This window comes from Chiroxiphia lanceolata, chromosome 4 (genome assembly GCF_009829145.1).
Source record: "Chiroxiphia lanceolata isolate bChiLan1 chromosome 4, bChiLan1.pri, whole genome shotgun sequence".
Taxonomy (NCBI): domain Eukaryota; kingdom Metazoa; phylum Chordata; class Aves; order Passeriformes; family Pipridae; genus Chiroxiphia; species Chiroxiphia lanceolata.
The window spans coordinates 9,116,411-9,127,887 of record NC_045640.1 but is presented as its reverse complement, the minus strand read 5'-3'; the positions used below and the strand labels follow the sequence as shown (position 1 = coordinate 9,127,887).

At 41.1% G+C, this 11,477-nt stretch overlaps 1 protein-coding gene across 2 annotated transcripts; it reads right to left on the bottom strand.

Annotated features, from left to right (window-relative positions):
- Positions 1-726: 726 nt before the first annotated feature.
- LOC116786288 (neuropeptide-like protein C4orf48 homolog) lies at positions 727-10,972 on the bottom strand. Of its 2 annotated transcripts, XM_032686746.1 has the most exons (5): positions 10,785-10,803; positions 10,521-10,574; positions 8,283-8,425; positions 6,406-6,494; positions 727-1,631 (listed from the first exon to the last, which is right to left on the bottom strand). In XM_032686746.1, the coding sequence occupies exons 3-5, from the start codon at positions 8,404-8,406 to the stop codon at positions 1,560-1,562; spliced, it is 285 nt and encodes a 94-aa protein (XP_032542637.1). In that variant the 5' UTR covers positions 8,407-8,425; positions 10,521-10,574; positions 10,785-10,803; the 3' UTR covers positions 727-1,559. The 2 variants fall into 2 exon arrangements, with proteins under 2 accessions (XP_032542637.1, XP_032542636.1); XM_032686745.1 differs by lacking the exon at positions 10,521-10,574 and having other exon boundaries at positions 10,785-10,972.
- Positions 10,973-11,477: the final 505 nt, after the last annotated feature.

The following is an 11,477-nucleotide window of genomic DNA, read 5'->3' as shown; positions in this document are numbered from 1 at the left end:
AACACACAGCACAGGTGCTCTCTGAGGGAATTTGGAAAAATAACATCAGAATCCCCTCTCCGGTTCACACTGAGCTTCTGTGCTGGCCTGTGTCCTGGTCCCACGCAAAAGAGCATGATGCACTTCTCAGTGTGCAGGACTTACACACTTTCCAAGCCCTGGACAGGTTTGGGAAGCCACTCAGGCTCTCTATGGTGTTCTCCTACTTCCCCAACTGTTTGTTACCATACCTAGAACTGCACTGGCAGAGCAGTAGTTTAATTTCCTCTCTCATCCACTTCCAGCAAAGTCACACCAGTTTAGCTAGAGAAGCAAGGCGACAGGCAGGCACTTTCTTCCAAATTCAGCTGAAGAGATTTTTGTCTTCGGATGTCCCATTCCCTTCCCAAGCCAAGTTAGCACCCCACAGCTCAATGTTGGAATGGTTTGAGACAGTTAATAATTCATGTCAGACAAACTCCAAACATCTACAACCTAATTCAGATTTGTGAGTAGACACAGTATCTTACAACAAAGGGGTAGAGCTGAGGATAAAAACTATCTCAGCTTTCAGGTACACAAGTCTTTCTTCATGCCTGAAACAAAAAGAGCAGTTTTCAAAGGCAACTACAAGGAAAAACCAAAACAGTCAGAGTTCAGTACGTCACAGAATGGACCAAATATGCGTGTCCTAATCACTGTGCTTCACTTTAAGTAAAATAAGGCACACTCTCAGGAAGGAACTTCTTGGTACTGCACGGAGCTTTCCTTCAATGTGATGCTGAGCAGTTGCTGGTGGCAGCATTTGGTACAGCTGGAACTGGCAAGGCTGCCTAGTCATACCCTTATTCTTTTTGTACACTATCCATTTGACTTGCCAAGATAAAGCTATTTAGAGATACAACAGGTTAAGAATGGAGTGTCCAGGGAAGGAGAGGAAGAAACTAAACACTTTAATTGAAGAAAACAATACTCTTATGCAGGATAACAGAAAACTCAGCACTGAGATATAAACTGGTTTGGTGCAAGCACAGCACACATGTAACTCCTCATGACACACACCTCATTATAGCTGACAGAACTACAACATGCCTCAAGGTGGTCACAGTGCAAACAACAAACAGAAAGGACTTCTATCATCTTTAATACACAAGCAAAGCCTACGGGGACCACAGTGTCCTGTCTCAATACAACTGGGTAAGTTACCACAGAGATATGTTCATATTGGAGACAAAAAACAGCTGCAAGTGTCTCTACAGCACTGTTGGCCAAATTTATCTTGTGGGTTACACTTGGCAAGCTCTGATTTAAAAATCAAAACAGGTACATTTTTCCCCCACTCTAATATTAAGTAACAGATTTATTGAATTGAGCCATTACTGGCAATCCAGCAAGTGTGAAAAAAAGAGGGTACTCTTTTAAAAAAATACAGAGCAGACAAATACATAAGACACAGGCCCCCAATTTCATCAGTACGTTGGGGCATACATGCTTCCAACATGAATTCCATAAAGCTGTATTTTATACAGCTGCATTTAAAAACTGCTGAACAGGTGACTCTCCTTGGTGGCCTCCAAGATTCAGTTCAGTAGATTGGCAGCTACACAGTCACACAGATTTCTCTTTTCCACCTGAAGAAGCAGAGTTTCTGTCTATAAGAGAGGGGAAAAAAAGCAACATCAAAAAACAAGTCTCAGCACTGTAAAACTAATTAGGTCCCAAAGAAAAGTCCATTTTACTTTCATTCTAAGATTTGAAACTGGTTGTATGAGATGAGGCTTGAGGTAAAAATCAGAGTTGTTGTTTACTGCTCTGCAAAATAATTTAGCTTTTGTGGGATTAACTGGTATACCAACATGGCAATACTTCTGTGACATGGAGAAATTCAGTGCAGTACACATTCATGTTTTTCACATCAGTCCATTCAGTATGTGTCTGGGTGCTGTTATTTTTGTTTAAAGTTATTTTTCTTTCTTACAATCTTACTTCAACAGCACAAACTGGAGCATAAGCTCGGACGTTCATTAGAGGCTTAAAAAGATCCCAAAAACCTGTCAGGAATTTTCTTTTACTTAGAAACAGACTCAAACATTAAATTTAGAATATTACAGGCTGGACTCACTGTTGAAAGTTATACAAAAAAAGTAAGGTATAATTTAATTATAGAATATCTTAGGTTGAAGGGACCCATAAGGAACATGAAGTCCAACTCCCTGCTCCTCATAGGACTACCTAAAACTGAAGTGTATGACTAAGAGCATTGTCCGTCATCCAGCCTGAACTCTATCAGGCTTGGTGCCATGACCACTTCCCTTGGGACTCTGTTCCAGTGACTGACCATCCTCTCAGTGAAGAGATTTACTTCTGCTTTAACTTCTCTTGCTTCCCTGTTGTTACTGTTGATATGCCTGAAACAGAGGAGAGGTGCCAAGCTGGCCTTTAGCCATCACAGCTCACACATGGGATGAGACTCCTGGCTTCTTTAAGGAAAGGGGTCCCAAACTGGTGAAAGGAGAGGTCTCCCAGTTGAACAGAGGTTCAGCAATACCAGGACATCATTGTTTCTGGAGCAATGAGGAACTTCTGGGTATGATCAGAAAGGCCTGCACCCTCTCAGCCTGCCCGTGTGAGAAAGGGCTGAGGACCAGGGAAGGGATAGTAGGGCTGCATAAGGAAATTTGGAAATTTGGAAATCCTTCCTCTCTAGTGCACACACACTGACTTTCCTGGCTGTCTGGAGCACTTGTAGCTTCAGTAGATGCATGATGGAGCACAGAGATGTTTGACATCAACATTATATCTTCACCTCAGTTTGTCTACCGTGAGCTGAAGCTGTATCTGAGAACCAGTTTGATCCAAGAGAGGACTTCCTCCTTATTGTCACGGGACACAGTAGCTGTGGGAAGTCCACTCCCCAAATTATTTCCTACTGGTGCAACCAGCTACGCAAAAAAAAGAGTATTATGGAGACTACCAGCTCTAAATGCCAATCAAATCCATCCTTAATCTTCCTGACTTGTGATTTTTGTATGAGATGGAATTGCCATGTGATAAAAGACTGTATTTTAAATCCTGTGTTATCCATTGACCCACATCAGCTAAAGGCACTTAGAGCAGAGACGGGCTGAAGCATCCTGCTTTCCACTTTTCTTCTTAGTGCAGGAAAAGCTATCTGCTGCTCAGGAGTTTTCCTCAGATGATAAATCATTAGACACAGCCCTGTGGTTCTATATTAAATCAGGAATCATTTTTGATCATTTCAGCTACCCTGCAAAGCTGGAAAGATCTGATCAGGCTTTGCTAATCATTGAAAAGACACTCAATCACCACCTTCTCACCACCTCTTTGACATCATTTGCAATGGTTTGAATAAGGGAGGTTGACAGCATGCCAACATCTTTGGAGCTGAGGCCCAAGGCTGCTTACCATATTATATACCTTTAATAACATTTTCAAGCCTTTATTTTTATTTTCAGGGACACATCTAACTTAATGTGCTTTCAACATTCCAATAACCATTGACAATTTAGAAAGCAATAAAGAACAAAATGAATGGCACTGAATACAGCTTTGCTGACTGTTCTGCAAGCATGATCACAAAACTGTTTTCATAGAGTTTTGTTGTTATTCCCTGGTAGGTTAAGGCATGTTTAAAAAAAATAAAACTAAACCAAAATAAAAAAACACAACCAAACAAACAAACAAGAAAAAAACCAAACCAAACCCACCAAAAAAGTCAAACAGGTTCCAGATTCTAAACCTACAAAAAATCTGTTAAGTTCCAGCTAAAAATGCAGTTCCTGAACTTTTCAAAGTTGTAATGCCATGTCCACTGGTTAACTCCGAAAAATGAGCTGGAGTTCTGAAAATAACTGTCTATAGTGCAGACTTAGAGTGAACTGTGCAGCCCATGGACTGGATTCGTTTTCCAGGATTTGTTTTATGGCCGTCTCCCTGCTGGGCTCTGTCTTGAGCAGCTTTTAGTTGCTGTGGGGAGCTGGCTGTGAACTGGCTGAATGGTTGTGATGGCAGCAGCTTCCTCCCAGCAGTATGAGACCCCTCTCCCCAGTTCCTGATCAGAGCTGCACCTGCCAAGTACGGCACTTTGGCCGAGTGGTGAATCACAGATATCCCCAGAAAATGTTGCCGAAACAACTAATCCAGCCTGCAGCCTGCTCCAAGGGGCCAGCAGCAACAAAAGGGTGGAGAACAGTTACAGAGAGGGGTAAACAGGTCTAGTATATGTATGGGTAGAAGCCAGACTCTCAAAGGTGGTCTGTGACCCTTCTCTTGCCAAGAGAGTAAAATCCAGCCAGCCTGACAATTAGTAAGGGATCTTCACATCAGTTTAGGTTACAAACACATGTAGTTTTGGAAAAGGAAGGAGATACAGCCTATGGCCTCCCTAAAGAGGTGTGTGACCTATGCTACAGTCAGTTTGCTTTGTGAGACACCATGTAGATCAACACAGGGCCAAATTAAGTGTGAAAGCTCTTGAGCTGTGCAATAAACTATATTGTTTCCCCTGTACAGAACTGCAGAATGAGATGTGCAGGAGGAATTAAATGAGAAATTCCTCTCTTTTGGCAATCCTTGTTCCTCCAACACAGTGAGAAGCTGCTTAGTCATCTTCTAACAATCTTGCCTGCAAACAAAAGAGGGTTTTTCATAAAATTAGCGTATCCAGTGGGAATACTAACAAAGGGAATTGCATTTTCAGGGACAGAAATATTTGCCCCACAAAGCAACAAAACAGACTAAAATAGTCAAATGTGAAATATCCATGTAGCTGAAAGGAACAGTCTTAAAACTCTCAGTTTGCATCAAATTGGGCCACAGCTGAATAATAAAAGTAAGAATTAAAATACCCTAGAAGGCTGTTCCAAGAAGTCTTCAACTATTAAATGTTTCCATATCTTTTGAAGATGTAGGCAGAACTCCTAGCTTAATGACTGGAATAGGCCTGTCCTAGTCCAGGGGAACTGAAGGAGCTCAATATGGATTCAACTCCTTAGATTTTAAAGTTATAAGAAAGTGAGAGGTTTGTTTTGGTGAGAATATATGATAGAGCCACGTTTTCAGGCTTGCTGTCAAATCTACAACTGTGAAAGTTAATAGGACATTCATCTCAACTGACTTTTTTTCTATCCTCATTTTATCTCTTTTGCCTTCTTTTACTTCTATTTTTTGAAAAGTATTAAAATAGAGTTGCTATCTTTGGGGTTCTTATGGCTACTCCTGCTTTGGATATCTGTGTTTCATGAAGTTTCTCTCTTATCTACAATCTGAAGGTTTTATAAAGGTCACTGCCATAGCCAGAGAGCCAGAGAAGATTTTAGCAGTTGAGATATTTTTGAATCAAGATGAAGAAATTCTGGTGAAAAGTTCAAAGGTTTGTAAAGGAAGGAAAAGATGTACTAGACCCACTTTACAGCACAATCTGAACATCTTGTTTTGGCTGTATACAGCGTTCAGAAGATCTATTCATTAGCAAGATTTCTTCATGAAGCCCAAAATATATTTGACCTGTAATTATTGAACAGATTTTGTTTAACTGTAAATGTGTTACATACCAATCTGGTTCTGCTGGAATGTTTGTTTATCTTTTTGTAGTATGTCACAATTCAAGGCATCTTCATTCCTGCCCTTGCTTTTTCACCTAAATGTCAGGGACCCTGCTCGAAGTTACCTCAAACCGTTCCTCAAAGATGCCAGTTCACAGGCTTTGAACTGTGAACAACCTTGACCACAGATTAGAAAAACAAAAAAGTTTGAGTGCCTTCTGTTGAAAAATCTGTGCAAGAGTGTAGATATAGCACTTCAGCTAAAGGCTACACAGGAGGTGGGGACAAAGCCACCCTCCTGGGACACCTCCATCTGACAGCAGCTGGGACACAGCCACGCACAGATTGCAGGTTGCAGCAGCAAGAGAAAAGATTCCACTTCTCTCACAGAAGGAAGATACCAACCTTGGCAAATTCTGCACACTGACTGCAAGCCAAACAAGCTCCATTCCCTATGCTCTTCTACTTTGTGGCGTTTTTCATCATTATGAAATCAAAGAAATGTAAAAACTATCTACGGATGATGTTTCCTTCCTTAGCCTCTCCCCAGGGGTAAAAGCATGTGCAGGGGAGTATTTTATTTTAGTAGACTTTTTGTTTGGCTCCCTCCTTTTGAGTAATAAATATAAATGATACTTTCACCTTATGCCCCCTAACATAAAAACAAAGGTGTGTGCTCAGCATTTGGAATGAGAAGAGTAGCACTAATGGCTGTAACTTTGCAAGTGAAGGATAGAGGGCTGAGGATGGTCAGTTCACTGAGTGCTTGTGCAAAATCCATCCACTTTATCTACTTTTATCCACAGCATATTCTTCTATATAAAAAAAAAGGTAAAAAGAAGGAAATTTAATGTTTCCTTACCCGTGTGTCTAGGTTATATGCTGTCTTCTTTAAATCCTGCAGAGCCCTCTGCATGAACTCAAATGCATGGCAATCAACACAGGGACGGCCTAGGAGAGCATTTGGTAGAGCATTTAGTAGAGAATCATTACTATATGGCATGAAAAGTTAACTAGAAGGATTAAACAATGAGTTTGAGTATCTGAAAGAGCTACAGGAAAAAAATCCATAGAGTCTATACTGATGTAGGCACCCTTGAACAATCTGGGTTATTGTAAATGGTCCATCAGGATGGTCCACCAAGTCTCTCAATGACAAAATAATTACTTCAACAAATTTGCACTAAAATTTTTCTTCCTCCTTTATTGCTGTACCATTATTCCTTGTCACAGTTCATAGTATGAAAACACTAACCCCATAACTTGAGTCATTTTGCTCCACTAACCTCAAACACATTTTCAACCTTATCTTCAGATTTTTCAGAAAAGACCTCTGAAGCCATGAACCTGTTCCTTGGAAAATCTTATCTCCTAATCTCACAAACTTGAGTTCTAAATAGAAAGCTAATGGAATAAAACTGGCTGCAATATCACAGACAGACCACTTAGCCTCTAACTTCGAATATGATACAGCTTAGTCTAAACAAATGCCCTGTCATTAGTGGGCATGGCTGATAAGCAGAACTGCTGCAATCTGGACTCACTGCACTGTTTAAGAGAGCATTCCCAGATCCAGACACCCAGACTGAAGGCCACGTCATCATGTGGATCATCATGTAACACAAAACTGTGCCCCAACAGATAGCAGTACTGAGACAGAACAAATATAGACATGATGAAATGTCTTTGAATCATCAGGCTGTACATATGTTCTTATTTCCCTCTCAGTGGCTGAGCCTTGCTGACAACTTCACTGGAAATACTCTCACTGTGCAAGTGAGAAATTTTGAGCGCAGGTTTAGTTTGCTCTCTGAGGTCTGGTAAGGAAGAAGGGATGAAACCTAGACTGATGCTGGAAAATCCTGCAGTGTCAGCCCATTTTGCAAACACTTGATGTTGGACTGATTACTACATGCCTCTAATAAGCTGAAGTATGAGCTTCCAGCTCATGATCTGTGTGCTAACCAGCAAACAGAAATTTTGCCTGCTGGAGGAAAGGAGCCTGCCAAATTCTTTAACTGGCTATGAAAAAAGAGAAAAAGAGATAGAAAAAAACATTGAGCAGTATTACAGACCTACTCTCTCATTGCTGTACCATCACCTAACTTTAGTATTACTATATTCACACTAGACAAAAGAAGTTTTTACATGAACAATTTCAGCTGCTTTCACATCAACAACTTGATGCAAAGACTTGTCATTATGTTTATGATATAAAATAAACTCAATACAAATCAGCAAAGGAGAATTAGGTGTTGAAGGCCACAAGGCAAGGTGTTTAAAAAATGTTTTCTTGGCATCTTCATTGTGGATTTTTTAAATAAAAATAATGACTTTAATATAGCAAACATTCTCAAGAATGAAATATAATGAACAACCAATATCGGTTGTTATTGAGCAAGTTCTCAATAATGTCTCTGAAAAGCAAAGAAGGTGATTCCTGGCATAGAAAGGGTTAACACATTGAAAGGGATATACAAAAGAAAAAGTGAAGAACAGTGGCAGATTTCAGGTAGAAGCAAGACAGCAACAGGCAAAAGACAAGGATAAGACAGTGGAGAGCCTTGGATGCAAGAGCAAAACAGCACTGGTACGCTATCAAGCTGTGGTTTTAAAACAGTATACACAAGACATGTCCAAAATAGTTCGAATTATGTGGACAAGCTTCAGTGATGTGAAGTTCTGCAACTTGGAAAGTACAGTAGGGGCTGTATGGGAGGGCTGCAGGGTGGTACATACTTTCAGCTGGTATGGCTGTTCCTGCTTCTTGATCAGCTCTAACAGGCTCCATGAAGAGTAGTACAACCACAAAAACTAAAGGAACTATAAGGATGGCTCTTCTCAGAAGGCAGGGTGGCAGCATCTTGGGAGTGGGTGCTTCTCTGTTTATCAAGAGACATAAACAAGTTAGTGAGGAACACTGTGGATACAAAGGTTTTGTTACACAGAAATTAATGTTCCTGATGGCTAAAGCATTGGCAGTCATCATCTGAAAGAAAACAAAATAGCGGATCTAGACCAAAAGTACTTTTCTGTACCTTTCCAGCAGTGCAAATAAATCCCAACTGGGAAAGAACATCCCTAGACATGAAGGACAAGATCAGAAGTCCCTAGACAGTTTTTGGTTTCATTTGCAAGCCAAGATGCCAACAACTTTGCCTGCTCTGTGACTTTTTTCTAACTACACAGTCCTAGACTAGCTGGTCTGGAGAGCTAGGCTAGCTGGGTTTGGAGACCAAAACTACAGGGATTACAGAGCTGGCTGAAGCAGACCAGAACCTGGAACTGAGGTCTTTACCCTCTGGCTTGCTTTACTGATGCACCTTTTTTTTCACAAGTATAATAACTAAAGGTAACCATTAGCATTACACACCACAGTGATTATAAAAACTTACTCCTTTTAAAAAGTAGATAAAGACTTTTGTTAAACCTCCACAAATTCACAGGTAGAACTTCTAACAGTAAACACATCAAAACTCTTTGACCTTCTGTTTCCCCTCCTAATCTGGGCTTCAGACTGTTATTTGCAGCCATTCATTTGTTCCTGAACACCACAGCCAGGCCACACCATGCCTTGAAGCTGGCAGAATCTGTCTCAGCAACAGCTCCCCTTCACACAGAGGTAACTTTTTTTAAAAGTACACAGGTTTCAAATTAAGTAGTTTCTTGACCTGACAGGTAAACTGTTCAGATCAAGAGGGCCTGGCTCAAGCTGCAACAGTCTATTAGAGATTTCAATCCAAGCCTCAAGAATTCTGGCAAACTGCTAAAGAGGTCCTTAGGTACCTTTCATTCCTGTACATTCAAATGGAAGAAAGAAAGAACCAAATAAGACTTAAGTTATGACAATACAATAAAAGCCACATGAAAATATCTTCAGCTAAACGTCAGAAAGCAGGACAACGTTCTGCCTCTTTCTCATTTTTAAGCTGGTGCACACTAAGCAAAAGATGTTGCGTAAGAGCACCAAATCTGCATGTACTGAATGTGAGAGTACAGCACTCCCTAGAACAGATTGTATTTCACATTTAGAAAGGCAATAGAGGGAGGCAGGAAAGGAAAGGGTTTTCCCCATCTTGCCACAAACACAGAACAGAAAAAGCTTGCTCTTCGATCTATGCAATCCACCCTTTCAGATGCAGCTACTCTGAAACTGTAAATTCTGCACAAACACTTGCAGCATGTGCAAACCAGCAATTCATCCAGGAAAGGAGCAGCATTATACACATCTCCTTCCCGTGCATCTCAACCTAAACATAAGATAGGGAGTGGTTCAGAGGCAAGAGACAAACATGTACGTGTAGAGTCACAGATGTATTTGAGCACACAGAAAGAAAAAGATCTGGTAATGTAATTTCTATAACCTCATAACTGGGTTTCCTCTCCCACCCACTACTTAAATCTGATGTGATCCTTTTGCTTATTTCTACAATCATTAAAATAAAGGGATTGAAATTATAACAAGTGGGTTGGGTTTTCTGTTTTAATTAATGGTGATCTGCAATCAAAATCAGTAGAATCAAAGTCTTTGCAACAGGATGCAGCAGAGTGTCTCCAAGTAACAGTAAACTAGGATAATACCAGCCTCTTTTGAAAGTACCTGATGAAGAAGCCTCCTGAACAGTAGGAGCAGAGGCTATTCTCATAGTTGACTGAGTACTACAAAGGTTCATCAAAACAAAGCAGGCATGCTGGCAAACTTTTTAGGGTACCTTACACATCACCCACCCCAGAGTCAGCTCAGCTTTGTATGTGAGCCCCACTGCAAAACAATTGCTCCCCGAGGGCAGCAATCACCTTAAATCACATCTAACTCCTGCCTCTTAGTTATTCCATGAAAAATTGCAAGGAATAATCATGACAGGCTTCAAGGGTGGGCTCTCTCTGCAGTGCAACTGGGAATGGAGATAGATCTGTGCATGGACTTCTGTGAAAGAGAAAAGTCATCCCCTCTAACAAAGGAAAAAATAGCAGTACCTGATCTTTCTCTTGTCTTTGTGATGGTTTCTTTGAAATGGCCGCTGCAAACTGCTAAGAGAACAAGTGCAGCATTTCTGAGCATGTGCACTGTCTCTTTTTAACCTTCCCTGAAAGAGGTTATTACTATGGGGAGATTTCTGCCATGGCAACAATGCAGAGCACTGCAGCACACAGTGCAGATTTAAAGAGCCACAGGCTGTGTCTCCCAGGTCTAGGGAAGGATGTTTCTGGTTTGACATGCAAGATCCAGCAGCGACTTACCTGCCCTGGGTAAGGTTTTTAGAGCCAAGCCATTTGATCCATCTCTGCTGAAGTCTGCTGAATGGTTTTCCTGAAGTCTGTGCAGCTGGATGTCATGTCTGATTCAAGCAACTTGCTTCCCTAGAGCCTGAAAATAACCATGACAAACTACACCTGCTTTATGCGAAATGAGGACAAACCATGGGATTGCACTCAGGAATTGTTCGGTGCACTGTCTGTCATTTGAATGGTTCTGAGTTACAGGGGTCTTAAGCACTCCTGCCTGCTTTCCTGGGAATTTCTGTGATTCCAGTCCCAGGGCTGTTAGGAGTACATGCAGGAGTGCAGGCACTTAAACTCTAAATGGGAACTTGAGTCTGAACTCAGAGTAAACTTCACCCCTATTTTCCAGCCTGCACCTCTGTTCCCTTTTCAATGCCCCATGAGTTGTGCTCCAGGACAACACTGACGGCACTTGAGCTGAATGCAAAAATATAATGAAGTGCAGATTATAAAAAAATCTTAGCAAAGCTAAGTTCAGGAGTTGCATCACCCCCCAAAAAAAACCCCCCACATTTCCCATCACAAATTAAACACTAGCAGTTCTTGTTACAGAGAGAATGAAGCCAGTTGAGGGCAGGCACAGCACTGAGAAGCATGCACAGGACTTCAAAGGGACTGTGCACTGTGTTTGCTTTAGCAGGTTCAGTGGGG